Consider the following 22,852-nt stretch of genomic DNA (forward strand, 5'->3'; position numbering starts at 1 on the left):
TGCCAAAACTGTGGGATGTATGTTGAGTGGCTTTGCACAGGGGTCTGCCTTTGGCAGGTATTATCCAATATCCTCCGCAATGACTTGAAGGATGGAATAGAGTGCTCTTATTACAGCTACAGACGGCATGAACAAGATGGTCTGCAAACACACCACACAACAGGATCGTAATTTGAAAGGTTCCTGCTACCCTGGAGAAAAGAGCTGGAAATGTAATTTAGTAAGGACAAATACAAGTTTCTCCACGACTGCAGGAAAAACAAACTATGCAAACAGGGAACGGCGAGTTAGAGAAGAATTCTGCAGAAAAGGACCTGAAGGTCACAGTGGTCTACCAGAGGGCCGCTGGTCAATGAGCTCATTCTGCTGCAATAAAGACAGTCGTTGCACTGGCGCAAAAATATATCTCCCTGGGGAAGCTATTTTGATTTGAGAAGAGACTAGTAATTGGTGGTGTTCTGTCTGGAAAGGGAAAACTGAAGGAAAACAAGACAACAGTCTTTAAAGAGGAGGGTAAAGGTCTGTTCTGCATGTTCACGATGACTAAAACAAATAGAAAAGCGCATAGTCTACTAAGGTTGCTGGAGAGAAAATTCAGGTTAGACATCAAGAAAAGCCTCTTAACGGTAAGGTCAGGCTGCACTGCATTTTGACGGGCAGCTTCCCTCCTCCCAAAGCACTGCTAAAACCAGGCAGCAAAATGGAAGCACAAACTGGGCAAACGAGCCAGCCCCCTCCACGTCCACCCCGGGGCCGGGAGGCCGGCGAGCCGGGGGGGTGCGCTGGTCTCCTGGCTGCTCCTCAGACAACTCTTTTAACAGGGCGGGGGGGGGGGAAGATAGATCTCATCGCAGCGTAAAATGAAGGAACGCTGTTCGGCGTGTAATTAGGAAGGTGCGGAAGGGCAGGGGATTGCCAGGCATCGGGACCGAGCCGGCAGCGGGAATTATCAACAGACTGGTTTCTTGTCGGTTGCGCTTGTGCAGAACAGCACGGAGAAAACTGCAGGTAACCGAGCCGGCTCACCGCTTCGGTTTTCCTTCCCACTCCAAAACAACCCCAAATGGCAACGTATTAGGTATAACTAATAGTAATTTTCACCCGCCTCATCAGTATTTTAACATTAAAGTCTAATGTAGCAGTTTTTAAAACGGCAATACGCGCCATTCGTAAAATCCTTCTAGCACTTAATGTTACATGGATGAACACGAGGATGACACCGACTAATAAAAATTTGGGGAATACGAGAATTTTCAAGCCAGAGTAAATCAATTCGCTTAAAAGCTTTGAAGAATCTTTTTTTTTTTTTTTTTTAATCAGCTCAAGTCCCTAGTTCTGGAACAGGATCAGGACAACAAATCCTGGATTAGGAGACCATAAACAATATAGATATGACTTCATGACCATTTAGTACCAGGAGGTACTAAATGCTGTTCCACACAGAGATCCAGAAGAGTGCCCATTATAGCAAGGATATCCTCCTCACGTCCTACAATCATACCTGAAACTACAGCAATCGGGGGTAAGGAAATTCTTGCACGTAAAATCGTAGCCTTTTTTTTTTTTTCCTTCAAGCTTTATTTATAGTTTAAAACTACTGTATGTATTTCCTTAAAATCTGGCTTATTTTGGAAATTGCAACAGCGTGCCAAGGTCTATATGCAAAAACTGCCTATACCAGACACACTGAAAAAGCTTCCCCTGAATTTCTCCCCCTGGCAAGGTCAAGCCCGATTTTTTCCGCTGGCAGGGTGAAGTCTGCTCTCTCAGTGAAGCACTGGCTTCAGAGCTTCTCATCGCAGTGTTCCTGACCTCAACGATCCTGGCTCTTGGGTCAGAAAACGCCTCTTTTAGGATTCCCAATATCGCCGCTCTCCTTGGCAGAGCTCTGCCCACTGGGATATACCTGTTAGCCCTGCTGGAGCTCTCCCTTCTCGTTTGTCCACCGGACCCCAGGACTTCCACGCCTCTCCCCATCCTGCGTGGTTTCTAGGATGTGTCTGTCTGTCTGTATCCTACACAGCAAGTTTCTGTCTCTCTCGGCCAGTCCTGCAGTTAAATGGCAACGCCCACAACAGCAGCGTATCCTTCCCTTCGTTTCCTTTACTTTCGTTAACCTAAAATCCCCTTCCCCGTTCCTCACCTTTTAGTTTCAAAGAGCTATATGGCAATAACGTGGTTTCTCTGTTCTGCTTCTAGAGATATTTCAACGCTCAAGACCCCAGATCTCTGCAAACTGAGGAAAACCTGTTTTCCCCGAGGCTTTTGTTTCACTACCCCAAAGTGTCTTCTACTGAATCCACGACATTCTGGTTAATGACTCTCCATGGACGTATTGCAAAGGAGACTGACCTCTCCCCTCCCTGTTTTAGCACGTGGAATGGGATACAGAGGGTTTATTGAGCCGGGGTGGGGAATCTTTATTTCAATAAATTTTCCTTCAGCTTATGATGCCATACTGTATAGACACAGTCCAGAATTAAAGTAAAAATACTGACTGTGGCATATAAATGTGACCTGGAAGAGGAGAACTGCACTTTTTTTTGCTTTTTCTGAAATCCTGGCTGCGTAATTATGTTACGTCTGTATGTTTAGATTTCGTGCATCATCGGAAAAATAGAAATTAATTTTGTAATGATATATAACATTCATTTTCAAGCAATGATTTCATCAGAGCGTTTGTAGTGAGGACAGAGTACTCAGATTTCATTATCCTTACAAATGTGTACTGCAAGATGTTTACTGCTATAATATGAAGTTATAATGAGAAATTAACGCTAAACAAACAGAGTATATTTCATACTCCATTCTTTCTACTGCATTCACTGATTTACTTGCTAATTTGAGAAAATGAGTCGCTCTCAACGATTCTTCAAGCTATTAATGCAAATTGGCAAGCCTATATATGACTCACAATTTGTATCATTAAATTTTGCCCGAGCCCTAATGAAGAACACAGTTTGAGGAAGCAGAGGGATTATTAGAGCATTTAGAAAATCATAGTTATATAGCTCGGTTGAGCTTTATTTTATGGCAGGCTTTCAAGGAACCATGGTCTTTGCATGCAGTACCAAATGCTCAGAAGCACACATCTTCCGAACTCGGATTAGTAGCCAGTGCCTTTGAACGACGAGCCTACCCATGCTTGTCCATGAAGATGTGGCCTTTAGTGTCTATGCACCTACAGCATCTATATACCATATATCCACATATGTCTCCCTATATTCATACTGATAAGGAAAAGAGAGAAAACAGAGATATCTCTTCCCTCAGTTTGCCTCTTTTAAGATGACACATGAGAGTTAGCAACATATCCTGTGATTAAATAGCTAACGTAAACCCAGGTGAACATATCTATTTTATTTTAAAGGCCTCCAGGACCTGTTTAAGACTCTATTAGAAGATCACCGAGACTACCAGGGAAGAGGAGACAACTGACATCTAATGCAACTGTTTACATACAGCAAACGCTCATTCCTACTTACTCTTCAAGATGTAATTACCAGTGAGAAGGTCAACACAATCAGCGGATTGCCCGACACAGACCAGTTGCCTCCTCTGCCTCTCCATAGAATCATAGAATCATAGAATCACTGAGGTTGGAAAAGACCTCTAAGATCATCGAGTCCAACCGTCAACCCAACACCCCCATGCCCACTAAACCATGTCCCTAAGCGCCTCATCTACACGTCTTTTAAATACCTCCAGGGGTGGGGACTCCACCGCTTCCCTGGGCAGCCTGGTCCAATGTTTAACCACTCTTGCAGTAAAGAAATTTTCCCTCACGTCCAATCTAAACCTCCCCTGGTGCAACTTGAGGCCATTTCCTCTCGTCCTATCGCTTGTTACTTGGGAGAAGAGACCGACCCCACCTCGCTACAACCTCCTTTCAGGGAGTTGTAGAGAGCGATGAGGTCTCCCCTCAGCCTCCTCTTCTCCAGGCTAAACAACCCCAGTTCCCTCAGCCGCTCCTCACAGGACTTGTTCTCCAGACCCCTCACCAGCCTCGTTGCCCTTCTCTGGACACGCTCCAGCACCTCGACGTCCTTCTTGTAGTGAGGGGCCCAAAACTGAACACGGTATTCGAGGTGCGGCCTCACCAGGGCCGAGTACAGGGGCACGATCACTTCCCTACTCCTGCTGGCCACACTATTTCTGATACAGGCCAGGATGCCATTGGGCTTCTTGGCCGCCTGGGCACACTGCCGGCTCATGTTCAGCCGGCTGTCAATCTCACTGCATGGGTTTTTGGTTGGGCGTTTTGGTAGCCTTCTCCCCCCAGTTTTGCTTCATATCAAGGAAACGAAAAAGTTATTTTCTCAAGGTCACAAACGAAAACCAAATTAGTTAGGATTTTTCTGCAACCTTTACTGCAATTCTGCAACTGTGCTTCTCAAGGAAGATTCTGTGCACAAAACGCTGCCCATATCAAAGCTCAGTTTCCTTCGGGTCACTCCAGAGTTTCCTGAATAGGACCCGGCGCTTAATGTAACCTAAGAGAAGCCTTTGTGAAATTGCTCTTCCTTTCTCCCTGTGCCTCCTTCTTTTTCTGCTCTTGCTAGAATTTAAGCCAGCCCCAAAAAGGAACAGCTATCGGCACAAAGGATGAGACAAGAATGAGACAAGGGTGAGACAAGCTTAGAATACTCATGAAACAGCTCACACATTATAAAATCTTCTGATTTATGGTCACGTGTTAATATATAGAATCATAGAATGGTTTGGGTTGGAAGGGACCTCTAAAGGCCGTCTAGTCCAACCCCCCTGCCGTGGGCAGGGACACCTTCCACTAGATCAGGTTGCTCAGAGCCCCATCCAGCCTGACCTGGAATGTTTCCAGGGATGGGGCACCCACCACCTCTCTGGGCAACCTGGGCCAGTGCTTCACCACCCTCAGTGTAAAACATTTCTTCCTTATATCGAGTCTAAATCTAGCCCCCTTTAGTTTAAAGCCATTATTTTACGCAGTAAGATTGTGATAATTCCTGGGGCCTTTAAGTTCCATAACTGTGTCAGGATTTTTTCTACTCTTCAGAATATTGCTCAACTTCAACAAGAATGGTAAGTTCCTGATTTAAAGCTTTATTCAGCAACATACAATTCATCTCCCTGTTTTCCCCATTTCTCCACGGGTATTAGCCTAAACTGGTGACATCTACATCTCGCCTTAACAGTTGAAAGAAGGTAAGTCTACCTTCACTCGCTGTTTCCCTTTGTCTCCGTCTCCAGTAATCTCCACAGGAGAGGAAATAACCACTCCAGCAAAGGCTATTCTCTCTCGGAGAACGTTATGCAGGGAAGGAAAAGGACCAGAGGCAACGGGCACAAACTGAAATACAGGAGGTTCCCTCCGAACAGCAGGAAACGCTTTTTTCCTGCGACCGAGCACTGGCAGAGGTTGCCCAGGGAGGTGGTGGAGTCTCCCACCCTGGAGATGTTCAGAAGCCGTCTGGACGTGGTCCTGGGCAGCCTGCTCTAGGCGGCCCTGCTTGAGCAGGGGGGTTGGGCCAGATGACCTCCAGAGGTGCCTTCCAACCTCGGCCAGTCTGCGATTCTGTGAAAAACCCTCTAACGATCCAAGCAATGAATTAATTTTAACCAGTGAAATATGAGAGTTACAAATAAAAGCAACGCTGCAAGCTCAATGAAGAACACACACCTTGATAGAATCAACAATATCACAATTCTGGGAACTTTGTTGTGCATTATGCTCAGAGCATTATTTTCAGCCAGTCTAAAAATAAACTCTCCATAAGAGGATTGTATCTTAGCAGGAGAGATTCTCTGCCTAAAAGGGTGAATTGAGGATAGATCAAGGTACCTACTTTAACTTTTAAAAGTCTCTTTTTGTTTTGGTTAGCTTACATCAAAATCTGGAAGTTTCATATAGCGGTAACTTTACCAACTATTCACATTCCTCTTTCTTTTCCATTAAAATACATTTTCCATAAAACAAACATAGAATCCATATTCTTTTTCAAGGAAAAAAAATCCCAGAAATATTCGGACTACTACATCTATATTTATATTCAAGCAAATACGCAGTTGTCAAATTTGTGAAGATATGCTAACGGGAAATTCACAGCATTTAATTTTAAGTTGCCAAATTTAAGGTGCCTAAGGAGCCTCATTTTGCCATACAGTCAAGGGAAAGCGGGCTGCTCCAAAGAAAGATTGAGAATATTCGAATCAAGAGCCCACCTTGCTCAAGTGACAGCTTAAGCAGCATGAAATTGAGAATGCAAAGGCGGATAGAAGGAAACTACCCTTTATTACACCCATGACTAAAGAGGATTAGAAATAATGTTTACTATCCGAACTGGAACTCTAAATATTGATTAACTGTACAATACTATATACGTTAAAAAAAACATTTCAGGGTTTTTTGTTTTGTTTTTTTTTTTTAGTAAACAACTGTATTTAAAGTGATGTCTTCTAGCAGGCTTTCACAAGTCGAAAACAATCAAAACTCCTGGAAAACTACTGCACTTTTTTCTCCAGTGAGCCTGTCGTGCCTACCAAGCATTCAGATCAACGCTGCCGAGGTGTGACACGTACTACCTGCATACTGCTTGATTTTATCTTTAAATGCTTTATCGTAAGAAGATCTATTTGTGTAAAATGTACCACTGCAATACTCGGAAGACAGTTGGATATTCCTCTGTACGTTCTCCTTGGGAGCCGAGCAGGGAGTTCGATTCTACTTCAACCATAAGGAGAAGCGCTGAACCAACGCCAGTGCAAAAAACAGATGACACCTTTGAGAATCGTAATTCAGTTCAAGAGTCTTTCCTTCTTCTGAGAGAAGTGGTTTGCTCCAGCTTCACGTCTGGCTCAACCTTGAGAGACTGAGGAAGAAAGCGCACTCTGCTCCCCTCTTGTCCTCCTGCCCCTCTGACTGCACCGTGGTGATGCTGACAGCGCCTTCACGGAGGGAATTCTTGTTTTGTCCCATATCCACATTATGAGAAAGAGAGATGGAGCAAAAACAGCAACAACCAGCTAAATTAAATACTGTGGATTTCTGCTATTGATGAAAGCACCCTATGCTTTCTGACCAGATTCTTTCCTCTGTGATTCAAAATGAGCAGCACATCAGTATATATCCATTTTCCGGGGGGATCGTTTCCTTGTATAACAAAGCTGGAAAGTGCTAGTGAAAAGGATGACACGCAGATTAGATGTAAGCATTTGCGAGCATCGAATTATTCGATGTAAAGCAGCACATCTTTAAGGGCGCAGGAGAGCTACGGGATTCTGACCTACTGTAAAATTCCCCAACAAGTGTTAGCTAATCATTTAGGTGACGATCCTTACATTCATTACACACAGCAGATGCTGAGGCCCGCAGGGTCCCACAGGCTGTAAAGATTAAAGCTGAGAAAAGCATTTAGGAAAAAGGCCAAAATTCCCGGATTTAGGGCGGCTGGTGATTCTTCTTTATTGGGCCAAACGGTTAAACGAACAAAACAATGAAAGAGTATTTACTTGTTTGAGATGACAGGTCATAAAACTAATTTGTAATAAATAAATTCAAAAAATGCAGTGACACAGAAGCCTACGCTGAAAATAGTACCACCCCTTCAGCTGTCTCACTAATTCCCTAGTAATATAAATAGCGTTTTCCACTCGCTACTTACACCACTGCAATAATTATAAAGCCTATGGATAAATGATGTTGTCTGGGTTTGTGATGAACTTGGTAAGTTCATTCACGAGAGATCACACGGACCTCCAAGTGTAGCGCCACGTATACGGCACCTGTTGCCTCACCGTTGCAAGAACCCCTCTCTTGGGAAGTGTGTTTTATTGTAAGTCACTTCCGAGCTCAGACGCCAAATTTAAAGACCACAAACGTTCTATTTTAGCAGCTTCAGATATCACGATTTTCTCTGCAAGAGCAGCAAAGCAACAACAGCGCCTGAAACACAGCCAGGCAGAAATCAAGATGTTCCGTGCCTCGGAAATGTCATTTCTACAAAGAGGGAACCTGTAATAGAAACTGAGCTGATAGAGAATAACGGGAAGAGAATAGATTAGTCGTGCACAAGAAAACATAACCTTGACACTGGGCGTGGGTTAGGGCCCAAAAGCTTAGCCAGGGCAGAGTCTCGCGTCTGAATTCTGGGCAGTCGTCCGAACACGGTAAAGGAAAAGCAGTACTGAAAACAACAACTTATTTTATGTGTATGGTTGAGGGCTGGGAGGAGGACAATATTGCACTACAATTATAAAGAAAAGGTTTGTATTTATTTGGTTGTGACTCAGTTATCTACGCTCTCATAAATATCTGCGGATAACGTTTCCACTGCCTGGTTCTCATCGTCGCAGACTGCGTCATTACAGTAGGGGTGAAATGCGGCGTGTTGGTCTGGTGAGCCCTTACCCTGCCAGCTGGTATGTCGGGTTTATTGCAGGCTCCTAAAGTTTATGCATTTTAAGAATAAATATTAGCTGAAGAAACCCACTATTTGTTTAAATTAAAACCTTTCAGCCTGGACCATTGGTCCCTTTATAGCACTTTAACAGAGACCGCAAGTCAACAAAATAGACCAAGGCGTAGGTTGTAAATATTTTCGGTTTGTTTTCAGCCTTTCTCGGTTGAGATCCTGACACATTCGGTTATTTTACGGCTGCAGCTGGGATCCCAGAGGCAGACATCAGACTGGCTCAGTACCCTCCTTCGTTCTTTAAGAGCTCCTGATCCTCAGAGCGGCTTTTGAGAGAAAGCCAACCAGTCCCATACCTCCACATCACCACGCTGCTGCTTCGGCAGGTGACACCATAAACCGGGCGTCCTCATAGGGTTATTTTTCCTTTAACTGTATGAATTATTTGGGAAATGGGAAAGTCCCACGTGAATGGGCTGATGATAGTAGCAATCATTATCTTACGTTCACAGTCCGTTATCCTGCAATGCTGTGTCAATCTGCAAGCACCGCTTCAGTCGCGCATGCACAGGCATCCCGCTCGGCTCCGCTCCCACGGTTGCCCGAGATCATACTTCAAGATCGGGAATAAGGGTTGTTTATCATTAACTGATAATCACTGTAAGAGACAGGCAGCCGAAACTTGGGCTAGTTTAAGGCAGGATGAATAAATAAATCTGTTCTTTCATTGCTCTTGATGTATTACTTTTGTTTACATCTCTCAAAATCCATATAATCCTCCAGAAGGCATTTCTTCCTTTTTTTTTCCCGCCCCCTCCAGTGAAGAGATAATGGGCCCGATCCTTTATTACATTAGCAATGATGCACTGCAGCTAAATGACTCCTCTTGATATACAGCAGCTAAAAATCCGGCTCTCTAAATATACTGGTATAAAAGCAGAAAGCCCAGTCGGTGGAATTAAAACCTTTTGTCATAATGGAGTAGCAAATACTCCGCAAAATATGCTCCATTCTGAAGGTAAGATTATCTTTGCAAACCACGGGGAGAGCAATCTCTGGTAAAGCAAATCCTAGGTCATCCCGAGAGAGACAAGCTGACGACTTCTCCGAGAATCACATAAATCCCCCCTTTGCTTTTGTGGTAACGTTGAGTACGGATGTTCAACAAGCCCTCTTCTCGCTCATTTTTGGGAAAGCATATGGAGGCTGGAAATTCTGTGCTACTCTAAGGATTGCTTCAATCTGATGGATAGTCCGGGTAAGAATACTCTAGCAGTCACGCTAGCATCTCCTGTGTGTCGAGACAGGAAGCGGTAACCACAAGGGGGGCAAATTCAAACAAAAATATTTCTTGCCTAATGTGTTTGCAATGAGCTTAGAGAAGGACACAGAGGAAAAGGAAACCAGAGGGCTTTTAAATAACAAGATCAGCTTGGGGAAGGACTGATTTATCTAATCCTTGCTTTCTGTATCTGGGTCACTTTAAATAACCTGATGATTAAAAGGTAGCTCCTCCTTTTGTCAGGGCCCCCAGATGAAGCAGCGGTCAGAGCACAACCGTAGCAGCTAACGGGGAACACGTTCTGTTCTAAACTCTGTCGCAGAAGTTTTAAAACTGAAGGGAATAATTTCTTTTGTAGGTGACTCCAGGATACGATAGTTCCCTTACAGTTACCGAAGAGGAGTGAATTATATTTCCTCATTTTGCCTTTTACTTTTCAGCTCTTTGTACCTCAGTCACTTGACGTTCGTCAAATCACCTCACCCTAGGAGGCGCAACTCTTTGCACGAGGCTAACCTTTTTTTGACCTTGTTTGGAATGGAGGAAGGTCAGGACGGATCCATTCCGTAAGGTCAGAACAGCTCAGCATCGTTGCCGCCGGGGACAGTCGACAGGTAGACTCAGTTATTAAAGATTGTTGCAGTAGGGGTATCGTCACATTTGGCAGGCTAATATTCCAGTTATCAGACATCTCCGATGCCTATACGTGAGTAGGATGATACAATCTGACTTTAAGAGAAAGCAATAAAGACAAGCGGTAATTTATCAGAGAAGGGTTGGACTGGCTAAATCTGGTGATGTTTCTTCCACCTGGGAAAAAAGATCAAGATTTGGCATAAGAATTCCTAATATGTCGCAAAAGTAGACACTCACTGAGAGGAATATTACAAAAAAGAACTACTGTTCTAACGCGCAAGCAACAACTAAGAATAGGTTTGGGGCAAAGAAGCGATCCAGCTGCGGAAGGAGGATACCACTGGGCTCAGCGAAAGTGTGTGATGGGTGGGTGTCAAGAGAGTGATAAGCGGCCAGTGCCACTTCCATGGTTCTGCATAATGAAACGTTTCAGTGCCCCCTGAGGACTTTTTCTGAATTCCCCACAGAAATTCAGAAGTACCTAGAGGATCGCCCACACACGTGAATACATATTGCAAAAGGTTACATCATGCCGCGGGGTGACTTTGTTCTGCTCTGCAAGGAAATGTAATCAACACTCAAAGGAAGAGCCGGGACCAACCCCAGGAGATCTCTTACCCACGTTACGTTACAGTTTGTACCATCCACTCCCCAGACAAGATTTTACATTATCAATGAGCGCAGCTTGGTCAGATCTACAGGTGACCAGAAATCATGGTCAGATCAAGAAAAGAAATCCCAGAAATTGATTTTTTCACTTGATGACGCGTAGCCAGATCTGCTCCCTGAACTATGATCTGCTCCCTGAACTATGATCTGCTCCCTGAACTATGAGCAGAGTCGAAAAAGTGAATGTTTTATAGATACTCATTGTATAAATGTATTTTCTCCAGCAATACTTGTAGCAAAAGGCGATTCCAACTGAGCCAAACAACCGCGCGCTTGTCAAACTCTAGGTGGAGGTATGCCAGAAAGGACCAGCAGCTTCTGGATCTCTCTGGCCGTTCCCGGGTTTGCCCTCATTTCAGCATTTGCCTGAAACATACCCAGGGAAGATGTCAGCTCTCAAATGATATGCATGCAGGTGAAAGTGGAGTCATTCAATTAGTAATCACTGTGCAATTAGGCTTTGTATCAAAATAGAAATTACTTTTCTAAAAATAGCAGTGATGACGTATGGGCTCAAAAGGAACAGACTTTTTAAAAGAGGAAGACGAACAAAATAACAGCTCTGAAGGCCGACGTGAAACTGAAGGGCAAAGCAAAGTAATCCAACAGAAAACCAAAATCCATAAAATCAAAGTCCTGAATGCTTAACAGTCTCAGATAGCACAGATGGGGTTTGTAATCTCAGTGGTTATAAAGTTTTTAATAGCATTTTCTGAGATAATTCTGTTATTTCCTCGTCGCAAGGAACTGGGAAATCAGTGTGGTGTTTCAGATGTCACTGGTGGTAAGTTTTGATAAAGGCCAGCGTTTTTATGCAATTTAATGGAGAAAAGGAAAGGAAAAACAACAAATTGAACAAGCTGGAGTTGAGAATACTCTTTTATCTATCGGCTTATCATCAGTGAAGAAATTTTGTCAGTATGGCGAACTGTCATCCCTAGACATGACCTTGACAGATACCGAGTTCTTTAAAGAGGAAGTTACGGAGCAACCTGAGTAACTTCACTGGCATTAAATCACCACCAACAAATGGCATTTAGCAGGGGCCTAAAAAAAATAAAGTGTGAAATAACAGAGATGCCAAGGAGAGGATGTAATATACCCTCAATACCAACAACTGTTCATAAAAGATTTAAGAGTGGCAATATAGCATCTGTTTTTTAAAATGGAATTGAGAGGAAACGTAAGGAAGAGAAACTGAGCATTTCAGTCACAATTTCTCACTTTTTTATTCAAATTTACCTTTAATTTGCATTTTTCCTCATTTCTGACTTTCTCAATTAAGCTCTTTCCCGATACGATCTTTTTTTTCTCTTCACCTTTTCAATGACATACTTCCTGACAAAAAAAACTTAGCGTTTGAGTATTCAAGCATATTCTGTTCTGTCATTCTCTTTTCATTTTTCTGTATAACTTCATATTTTTCTTTTTTGACCAGCCATAGTTAGGTATGCTTGAATCTTTCTTGATCTTTTATCATAAATCAAGCGTCTATGCCTTATTAATTTTGAAGTTCCTGTTTTCCTTCTCTTTTTTTTGCTAAGTTATTTATTTTCTATGACACGTGATTCTTGAGCATGCCGATGCAATCTTGAGTAGAAAGGCAGCGTTCATTATCCTCATTCCATTCACGAGGCATAGAGAAATGACTTTTTTATTTAATCTTCCAAGGGAAGCTTCTGGCAAATCAGTATTAGAACCAAATTCTTCAGAGTCTGCTCAGAGCCCCGACTAAATAAAATACATCCTTTCCACCCATCATATAGGCAACATCTGTTCATTCATATTCAAATTACCAGCTACATGGGAACGTGTGTGGACGCTCACACACAAATGCTATTCGAAGTGCTGAATACTATCAGTAGGTATTACCCAAGCGCATTCTACATTTACCCAAAAGAAGACAGATCTAGGTCATGCGCCCCTCTCTCCGTGCGCAATTGTTTGCCGTTGTGCTCATGACAGTGCTTTGACCAGGAAACCGTGTGACAGAGCGGTCCCTACAAAGGGACACCTTCCACTGGAAACGCCCCCTCGGCGGCAGCAGCAAGAGCCTCTGAACATCTCAGGCCGGTCTTGTTCAATATCTTTATCGATGATCTGGACGAGGGGACTGAGTGCACCCTCAGTCAGTTTGCAGACGACACCAAGTTGGGCGGGAGTGTTGATCTGCTCGAGGGTAGGAAGGCTCTGCAGAGGGACCTGGACAGGCTGGATCGATGGGCCGAGGCCAACTGTATGAGGTTCAACAAGGCCAAGTGCCGGGTCCTGCACTTCGGCCACAACAACCCCATGCAGCGCTACAGGCTGGGGGAAGAGTGGCTGGAAAGTTGCCTGGCAGAAAAGGACCTGGGGGTGTTGGTCGACAGCCGGCTGAACATGAGCCGGCAGTGTGCCCAGGCGGCCAAGAAGGCCAATGGCATCGTGGCCTGTATCAGAAATAGTGTGGCCAGCAGGAGTAGGGAAGTGATCGTGCCCCTGTACTCGGCACTGGTGAGGCCGCACCTCGAATACTGTGTTCAGTTTTGGGCCCCTCACTACAAGAAGGACGTCGAGGTGCTGGAGTGTGTCCAGAGAAGGGCAACGAGGCTGGTGAAGGGTCTGGAGAACAAGTCTTATGAGGAGCGGCTGAGGGAACTGGGGTTGTTTAGCCTGGAGAAAAGGAGGCTGAGGGGAAACCTCATGGCTCTCTACAACCACCTGAAAGGAGGTTGTAGCGAGGTGGGTGTTGGTCTCTTCTCCCAAGTAACAAGCGATAGGACAAGAGGAAATGGCCTCAAGTTGCACCAGGGGAGGTTTAGATTGGACGTGAAGAAAAATTTCTTCACTGAAAGAGTGGTGAAACATTGGACCAGGCTGCCCAGGGAAGTGGTGGAGTCCCCATCCCTGGAGGTATTTAAAAGACATGTAGATGAGGCGCTTCGGGACATGGTTTGGTGGGCATGGTGGTGTTGGGTTGACGGTTGGACTTGATGTTCTTAGAGGTCTTTTCCAACCTCAATGACTCTATGGTTCTATGATTTCCTCCTGCCTGGAGCAGCTATTATCCATCCCTTCTGGAAAAGCGCAGCAGGCCAGAAAGACGCAACCCAAAGGCCCCCACAGCTGGATCACACTGCATTAAGGACTCGCCCTCCCATCCAAGTCAATGGGACTTGTTAATTAAGACAACGTGGCACAAATCCAGGGCATACATATCATAGCAGTTTGAATTCATCCTGTCTGGAGGCCACCAGTGAGCAGTACCGGGGAAAAAATGTCCTCCATCAGATCGATTCATTAATTCAAGTAGCGAATGCCTGTTAGCGGGTCTGTGTACATCACACAGAACGTCCAGTGCTAACGATAAATGTGTTTAAAACTAGAGTAGTGTATAAAATAATACCTGTGAAAACAATTTCCAATTCTGACAGGATTTTTTTTTTTTATTTTTTGATTTAGAAAACGTCACTTATTTTTCCAGCATAAGGAAAAGCCTTTATGAAGACTTTCTGAGGGATAATGCTTCATGAAAGTATCATTTTTGCAATTATTTCTCTTACCATGCTCAAAATCCTAACATTAAAGACATTACTTGATCTTCTTATACACATGAAAAGGCTGATAAATGTATGAAGAAATCATCCAGTTAGGTCATTATGAAAGGAGTTTGCTAAATTTTTTGAGCAATGGAATTACAACATTTCTTATCTTTAATGGAAGTAGAGCACGGGGAGTAATTGACCATCAGTTGTCCTACGAGAGCTCTTTAGCAGTCGCTTTGGGGCAAAAAGCATAATAAAGAAAATATTCTAAAAATCTTGGAGTCAGGCAGCTTAAAGCTCTTTTCAATTTCTCTCTCTTGTCTTAAAATGTAACGAAGGTACAGACAAACCTATTCGTTTTATAAACCTATTCGTTCACCTCCTGCTCTCTACTTACTTTACACTGTCCATCATAGGTTTGTAAGATCAAACAGCAAAAAACCCTCCAGGTCCCAGTTTCCCAGGTCTGGGCAAGCAAGATGTGGAGCGAGGCAGACTTAGAAGGGACTCTAACGAATCAAAACCCTTTACAAACTTGCCTGTGTTCCTAACGATGAGGGAATGCGCTACAGAAGAGGATTGAGAAAAGCATCTCCCACAGGCCCAGCTATGCTTCCCGAAACTCTCTTCAGCCCAGGTAGTTCCCAGCCGCACTGTTAAATCAGATCACTCTCTTCTTGTTCTGGCTCACGTACCCCGGCAAGATTAGGCTAAGGGCCATTATCTCGCCTATAGACGGCAAGCGCCAGGAAAATTTGATTTGAGATTAATCTACCCCTGAAGCGTGACCTGTTTTTCTCATCATCTCAGCTTACACCATTACTGCAAAAAAGGTACTTGTGGTCACTGAATGACGCACTAGGACTCAGCTTGAACACTGTTAGTGAGCTTGGTGATTTACTTGGAGAATGTCACGAGCTGACGAGACGCTTCAGAAAGATGCAGTTTCTTTATCATATATAGTCCTCGTCTATACCATCTGTTCAGTTCTTCATAGCTACAGACAGTTGCCATAGTTAAGGCAGCATTTACAAACATTATTCAGTCGATAAATTGTTCCTAATCCTAAACAGAGGAAATAACAGGTACCTCAAATACCTGTTAGGATACCTTGGTCAATTAATCTACGGTGCTAATAGCGTGTCTGTTTGGGAGGGCAGAGGAGATCGGGACAGTTAGCTCGGAAAAGAAACCATCATCCAGCCAGTTTGCAGCACGTTGTTCACTGCGCATCCAGCACACGTTGTTTACAGCTCCGAAATCACGGCAGGCAGCTGCCTCCACGGCCTCGCCCAAACCAGGGAGGGAAGAACCGGCCATCGGTCAGCCCGTGCGACATCACCACGTTCCCCGGCACGTTTTGGAAGAGCAGACAAGCTTCACGTCAGCGGAAATAACAGGGCCCTTTCTACAGTCGGTTTGCCTGCCAGCGCAAGGTGGATTTCCCCAATTGCAACGTACCTTCCAAACTTTTGATTTAAATGAGTTCAGAAGCCTGCAGTAAAGTTATCTGCAAATTTCTGGCCAACAAATAACCATGAAAAGCAATTCTACAGATCAAGTCTTTGAGAAATTATCTTCTTGGTTACTGCTCACCAAATCCAACTCAAACATATGACGTGGTATTTCTACGCTTTGAAAAATTTCTGAAACAATTCACTAAAGCACACTAGGAATTCCTAAAAGATTTCACTCAACAACAGTGAGAGTTCCTGTATCACACAATGAGTATAAAATGACTTCAATTTGTTATTTACTTTTATTTTACTTACCATTGAATGCTATGTAAACCTCAGTTTGATGGATTTCTCAGGCTTGGCTGTTTGGAATCACTGCCTAACATCAGATCTATCTCATAAAATTTCACCAAATAACTTTTAGAAGAGAGAAGGGAAAATAGCATCATACCTGAGACTGTGCGTTAATATTGGCTCCTTCCTTAACCAGAACTTTGACAACTTCAGCTTGTCCTGCTAAGGATGCAATGTGCAGGGCTGTATTCCCTTTCTGTTATAGGGAGGGAAAAAAATGAAAGACGTTACCCTTCTTTAGGAATGATTTCAGCCAGCAGTTCTTGATAACGTTCATTTTTCGTGTACAGTTTTACCTCACAGTTCCATGACGTTCCGTAAACATCACGGGATAGAACTGGTAGTAGCAGCCATGGAGATTTCTTGAGCGGTTGTCTAACATCCTAAGGTAACTTTTGAGTGAAATTATGGAATGTGATTGGGGCATGGGACAAACTTCTAGGCAAAGTTTAGTACGGGCTAACAGGTTTTTTTTGTTCAGGTCCAGAGATCACGCCTCGTAGAAGGGAGCTGAAACCTAGGAGTCCTAGAATTCAAGCTGTGAATCACATTTAAAATGAGATTTCCCAGTACGAGACCCAAAAGGAAGACCTGACTGTTAAGTAACAGAAAGCAACCTTTTAAACGCAGAAGATAAACCTTTTTTTCTCTTCTCTAATTGGCATAAAATTAAAATGCGTTATTTTTGAAAGGTGTCAACTTTAAGTTGAGAGATGCACTGCACAATAAAAATAATCTCTCACAAGACAGCAGCAGTGCAGCAGACCACTGCTTTTGTAAGAGCCTTGTATTTTTTCCAGGCCAATCTCTCATCTGGAGAACAATATTCAAATGGCTTTAATAAACAGACAAGGTTCGTAAAACCAGAACAAAACCCCAAAGTGCTGTCTAGAACCTGGTGGTTCTACCAACAGCTTCACCGAGGGGTGACTTAAAGATGCTTTTGAAGGAGGGAACTTCTGTTTTTCCATCAATGATGGAAATCACAAGTTCAGCAAGGAGCGCTCTGAGCTGAGGACCACGCGTTAACCCTGATGGAGATCCTGTGCGTCAGGTACCATAAAAAAATAAGAGAGCCGCAGGGACACAGTGGTGGCAACCGAATGCAACGGCTGAGCACAGCCAGCCAACCTAGACGCTAGGAGTCAAACATTACATCGTTCAAGCCAACAAATCCGGCCCATCACAAGGAATTTACCACCCGTAGCCAAATAACATACTGATTGAATGTTTTGGACACACGCGTGTGCCTGCCTGTGGAAAGGCTGAAGGCGAAACGAATCATCACACAGGTGTTTTTTCCATTGAGCCCTTGAGCGAAAAGGCTCCGGATATGATACAGCCCATTACCAATTTTCACAGATTTGAAAAAATCTACTCTTTTGAGCTATATTCACTCTCTCTATAATGGGGACCAGTCATTGGAAATAATGAAAAATTTGGCATTGCTAAAACCTTTTAACGCTTCCCCTGTAAACAGACTGTACAAATAATAACCTGTCCCTCTTCATTTACTACCGATGAGCTGCAGCAAAGAACGCAGACTCGCAGGCCGTAATAGAAATAACATTTTAAATATCAGTGAGGTATTTATATTATTACGTACTTTAATCCGTTTTTTTCTCAATTTCTCCCATGTATTTGACTTTTCCTTTTTGTGAATAAACTTACAGACATGCATGAATTACCTTAGTGGCAGAATCCACAGCCGACCCTCTTTCCAATAATTCTTGTACCAGTCCCACATGGCCTTCTTTTGCCGCCAGGTGCAGAGCATTGAGTCCATTCTGTAAGCACAAGGGCCATATCAATTACAAATATCAGCTCTGGAGATACACATTCCTACCTTACCCCTGTAGAAGAAGAAGATTAGTAGCTGGAATACTATTACATCTCTTAGCTGACTGTCTACATAAGTCAGATATTTTGGACTTGGCTAGTTAAGCCAAGGCACTGTGTGACAAACTTCTCCAATAACTTTTTTCTCATAGCAACAAAGACATCAAAACAAACCATGTTTTGCAAGGACCCATAAGAGATTCCTTCCTTTCTGATAGTTTCGCGTTTCCCCAGGCTACTACCTTGGGTATCTCCATGGAGCCCATTATTTCAAGATTTGAGTGCATATCTGCCTTCTCTTTACTGTAACTTTATTTAGCCCCACGGAGGTATTACCAACATAGAGAAATCGCAGGACTTAGCCAAATTTACAGAGGATGTGTCTATTCAATCAGGATTATTCCAGGCTGACGTAGCTCTCCTGAACCCTGGACTCTCCTCCCCTCCTCTGGGATAACTGGTATCGAACGGAAAGCCAAAAGCACAAGTAGACCAAAATGGTTGTCGATTACAAGTGGCTTGCAAGTTATATTGATCCTTGACTCAGTACCTCTGCTGGTTTCTGATGAGCAAGTCTTCACTAAACTTTGAGGTTTTGTAACCTCATTCAAAAAGGAAATTAATGAAATAAGAGCTAGGATTTTCAAAAAAAGCAACCTAAGAAAGTTAGCGTCTAAACCCTTTTCACGTTAAATAGGAGTAGGATACTTTATCTCGTACAAATTCCAGCCACGGAAACCGGGTCTTCCTCTTCCGACTATCCCTATTCCACCCAAGGGAAAAAAAGAAAATGACAGTCTATTGTAACTGAATTGCCAACCTATTTTTCACAATCCTACGGTATTTTTCATGGTATGTCAGGCAGGTGACAGCAACAGATACTGCCATTGCCCTCAAGCATTCTCCTGTTTTCCATATTGCAAGCATCACAAGCGATACCCAGATATTTGAGTAACTTGCAGCAAGTTTAGCACTATGTAATTTTTATCACTCTACTTGTCTCAAAGCAGTCCGTAGTCATTTAAATTGCGAAATAAACAAGCAGCTTTCTGGTCTTTTATTCGTCCCTCCACAGAGGCAGTTCAAGCTTGTAATTCCCAGTAGGATTTTAAAGCACTTAGCACTTCACAGGAGGCATTTAATGGGAGTGGGTCCAATGGCTGCAGACGCAGCAATCCAGATGCATTTCTGAAGTAACTCCGTCCAATTCTACATTCACGTAAGCAGCACGGGCAGATTTTGTGGTCAAATTCAGAAGCGCAACTATGAGAAAAGCCAAGGAACTGAAGGAAGGCCACATTCACAAGCTGCCAAAAGAAGAAGAATACCCTTACACAGCCTGGTAGTTAGGAAATGTTAATGAGAAATGTGGTTTCAAATCCCATTATGCGGGTAAAGCAGCAGCAACCAGATCTTCCTTATTCCAGAGGAACGCTCTTACTGCTGAGCTGCAGAGCCCAGGGACGGCAGTAGTGCCATGCCCTGGATCAAGCGTAAATTCTTAGCCAAAATTACGTGGTTGAGGTTGACCATAATCATCAAGATGAGGAACACTGTACACGTCAGTGTATTTTTTGCAGGCTGAAAACATTTCAGAAAGCTCTGATCTTCCTTGTTTTTTTTTTAATCTCAGCTGAGTACTCAATAACCATAATTACTACCTACAGCGGCTGAAAGCTTTGAAATAGTATTTTGTGGGGAAACACAGTGTTCTTCTCATTGTTTGAGAACAAAGACCTGTTCTCGTATCTAATCGCACAGATTCAGTCATCAACACTTTCCATGAGAGTATGAACGGTACCTTTGACTCCTTACAGTTGTACAAAGCTGATGTATCGCTATGGCATGTTATTAACCTTTTTCACTCTTTGCGAGCAGACTGAAGTCCACAAACAGCACCGAAACTGCAATTTTGCATGGCCCGCACGAATTATGCGCGCGCGCGCACGCCTCTGAATGCAAAAAGTTGAGGGCAAGCTTCTTTTTTAGTTTACCACGTGCCAAAATAGGAGAAAGCAAGGCTCGTCCCAGTGCTTAATCAGTAGCAATCTCTTAAAATACCTGTACTCGTACCTCTAAGACACATATCTAATGATACCACATTAAGCAGCTGAAAGCTAATATTGTTGCAAAGATTATGTGAGTTTCTTTGCAACATATTGAATCGTAGAATGGTTTGGGCTGGAAGGGACCTCTGAAGGCCATCTAGTCCAACCCCCCTGCCGTGGGCAGGGACACCTTCAACTAGATCAGGTTGCTCAGAGGCTTTTTTTATTCATTAAAACACAGCAAAATGAATACGTGAGGTCCAGTAAAAAGGCTACAGAAAGAAACTATAGCCTAAATACAGTTCCTACTGTACATATTCAAATTCTGTAATTCCTTAAATAAAGTAAGCCGGGGCAAGCAGCAGCAGAAGCAAGCACGGCACTCTAAATGCTGAGGGCCAGCGTGACTGAAGCCTTAAAGCGAGCTTTGTTCCTCCATAATCAGAACCAATGCCGTAATTATTTCCCAACCCACATGGCTGATCCCTGCTACTCATGACGACGGAAGCTCAGATTTAATCAGTGCAACTCCTCCATTCCTGTCAACTGGATTCTTGTATTTCAGAACAACAAAGGTTTCTGACACCTCCCTTTCTCTCTCCCATGCCTACCAAAAAGTTGGGGGAGCGGGGGAGATGAAATTAGTTGTCTGCTAAGCAAAGCTGTACAGCATAGGGACTGCTCCTCCCCACGTATACCATACGTATACCATAACTACCTTTCTTTTAGAGGCTCTTTTGTAATTCTAACTCTCATTAAAAAACATAATACTAAGCCTTCCAAGCTTGGTTCTTCAAGTGTTTCCCTGTGGAGCCCGATCCCCTCGGTTCTTTTTCTTCTCTACCACTGAGCTATAGGCATCAACATTTTGTATCCCGTAGAGTGCTACAAACGTGCACACATACCACTGCTGCTCACAGCACTTACTACAGTGTCACCCTACGTATTTTCACCACACCAGAAAAGCCCACAGATTTCTCGTACATCACAGAAATCACCAACCTTCCTAAGCCAAGTGAAAGTCAGTCACTTTTTTCCCCGTAAGACAAGCACTAAGTCTTACTGCTGTTGTCTGAAAATCACCCAAGGAAGTCCACGCTACTTCTGCCCTCGTATTCAGTCGCCTCATGGAGTGATCCTCATGGAATGGAAGTTCTTCAGCCGCTGCCCAGTTCGGTGTCAGTCCTGCTGTGCCATTTGCTCCTTCTGGGACGTCACCCAGATCGCTGATAACATCCAACAGCAATAATGGCTTATACTAGTCCTGCCTAACCCTGTTACGCCAAAGCAAAGCGACCCCACGGAAAGGCAACTTCTTGGCAGAGCATCAGCTCAACCTATAGTTCAAAGAACATTTTAAATCAGCGGAGTCAGCCCTGCTACCAGAAGTGCTTCCCCTTCTCCTGTCCTCTCCTCCGCTCATTTCTATCCCCTTTCTGCAGATCAGGTCCCCCGGTCGTTCGGTGTGAGGCTGCGCACACGCTTCTGCCGGCGCAGGAGAGAGCACGGCGTGGAAGCACGACCACCAAGCCAGGGCAAGGCCAGGATCGCTTCTTCTGTAGCGGTATCGACTTATTAAAAAGACAAAATACAGCCCCAGCAGTTGTCTAGCATTACTGCAGCTTTCACTGGCGAACTGCACACCAAAGCTGCAACACAGGCACAGTGCGAGCTTTTACACCCTCTCCTCTGAGCTCAGCTGCGACAGGTATAGACGATAACCTGGTAGTCCTAGAAAGCTGTACTCACCTTCTGCTGGTGAGACTTAGTGAGAAGTACAAGGACCATAAAAATGTTTAGATGGGGGAAAGGAGGTGTTTGAAGGAAGTGGGGAAAAATTCTTTACACGGGTGAACATTTGCTTGTGTTACTTCAGTATATAATGGTCTTGGCACTACAGAAAACAGCCTTTCTTAAATGTAATGATTCTTACTTCCCTGAAGTTTACTTCCATTTGAAGGTATTCATTAAGTACTTACCGTCTTTAAGAACATCAGGAAGCAAGAACGTAGGTCAACAAAATTAACCCTCTTCTTTCCCTTACGCTAAGAGTCTGACCCCTTATAACCCCCATCGACTCCGATGGAAGTTGGGATGCAACGCTTTCCAGGAAGATCTGCCAACATTTGAGTTTCTAATTACTCTTGCCTTTGCCACACAAGGTTAGAAAGGCATTTAAGCAACTCGCAGAAAAAAACATCACGAAAGTCAACAACCATAAACCAATACAAAACTTGATTTTTTTTAATGTTTCGACATTCTCTTGAAGCATGAAATGCAATGCACTTTTACCAAGTTCCTTCCACTGATGCTGTGTTCACAGGCTTACGCGTATTCTAACAGGCCAATAGCAAAGCGTAAGTTACAGACACAATGAAAATCAAAGAGCTGTTGTGACTAACTCTGCATGGTGGTGCTAACTCCTTTACATGTTTTGCCAGAGTTAAGGCGGCATCTGCACTCACCAGTAGAGGCTGAGACTAAAAAGCAATATCATAGTCTTTGTTAAAGTCAAATACTTTCCTCCATCTCTTTAACAGATGTCAGTCTAAGGTTGCTGCAAATTCTCTCCTCTGAGTAAATCTCTTGGAGAAGTGAAACGTGCGTGTGGTCAACCTCTTTTCAAGAAGGATTTGGGAAAGGGCACATCAGA

At 43.7% G+C, this 22,852-nt stretch overlaps 1 protein-coding gene across 38 annotated transcripts in view; it reads right to left on the reverse strand.

Moving 5' to 3' along the window:
- Positions 1-22,852, reverse strand: part of ANK2 (ankyrin 2) — a 393,899-nt gene that overhangs the window by 131,027 nt on the left and 240,020 nt on the right. For all 38 annotated transcript variants that reach the window (XM_076337350.1, XM_076337351.1, XM_076337386.1 and 35 more), the window contains 2 exons: positions 18,001-18,099; positions 16,410-16,508 (listed from right to left, as the gene is read on the reverse strand). In XM_076337350.1, the coding sequence (XP_076193465.1) occupies positions 16,410-16,508; positions 18,001-18,099 (198 nt within the window). The remainder of the gene's footprint in view (positions 1-16,409; positions 16,509-18,000; positions 18,100-22,852) is intronic.

The sequence above is a fragment of the Aptenodytes patagonicus genome, chromosome 4 (genome assembly GCF_965638725.1).
Source record: "Aptenodytes patagonicus chromosome 4, bAptPat1.pri.cur, whole genome shotgun sequence".
NCBI classification, from domain to species: domain Eukaryota; kingdom Metazoa; phylum Chordata; class Aves; order Sphenisciformes; family Spheniscidae; genus Aptenodytes; species Aptenodytes patagonicus.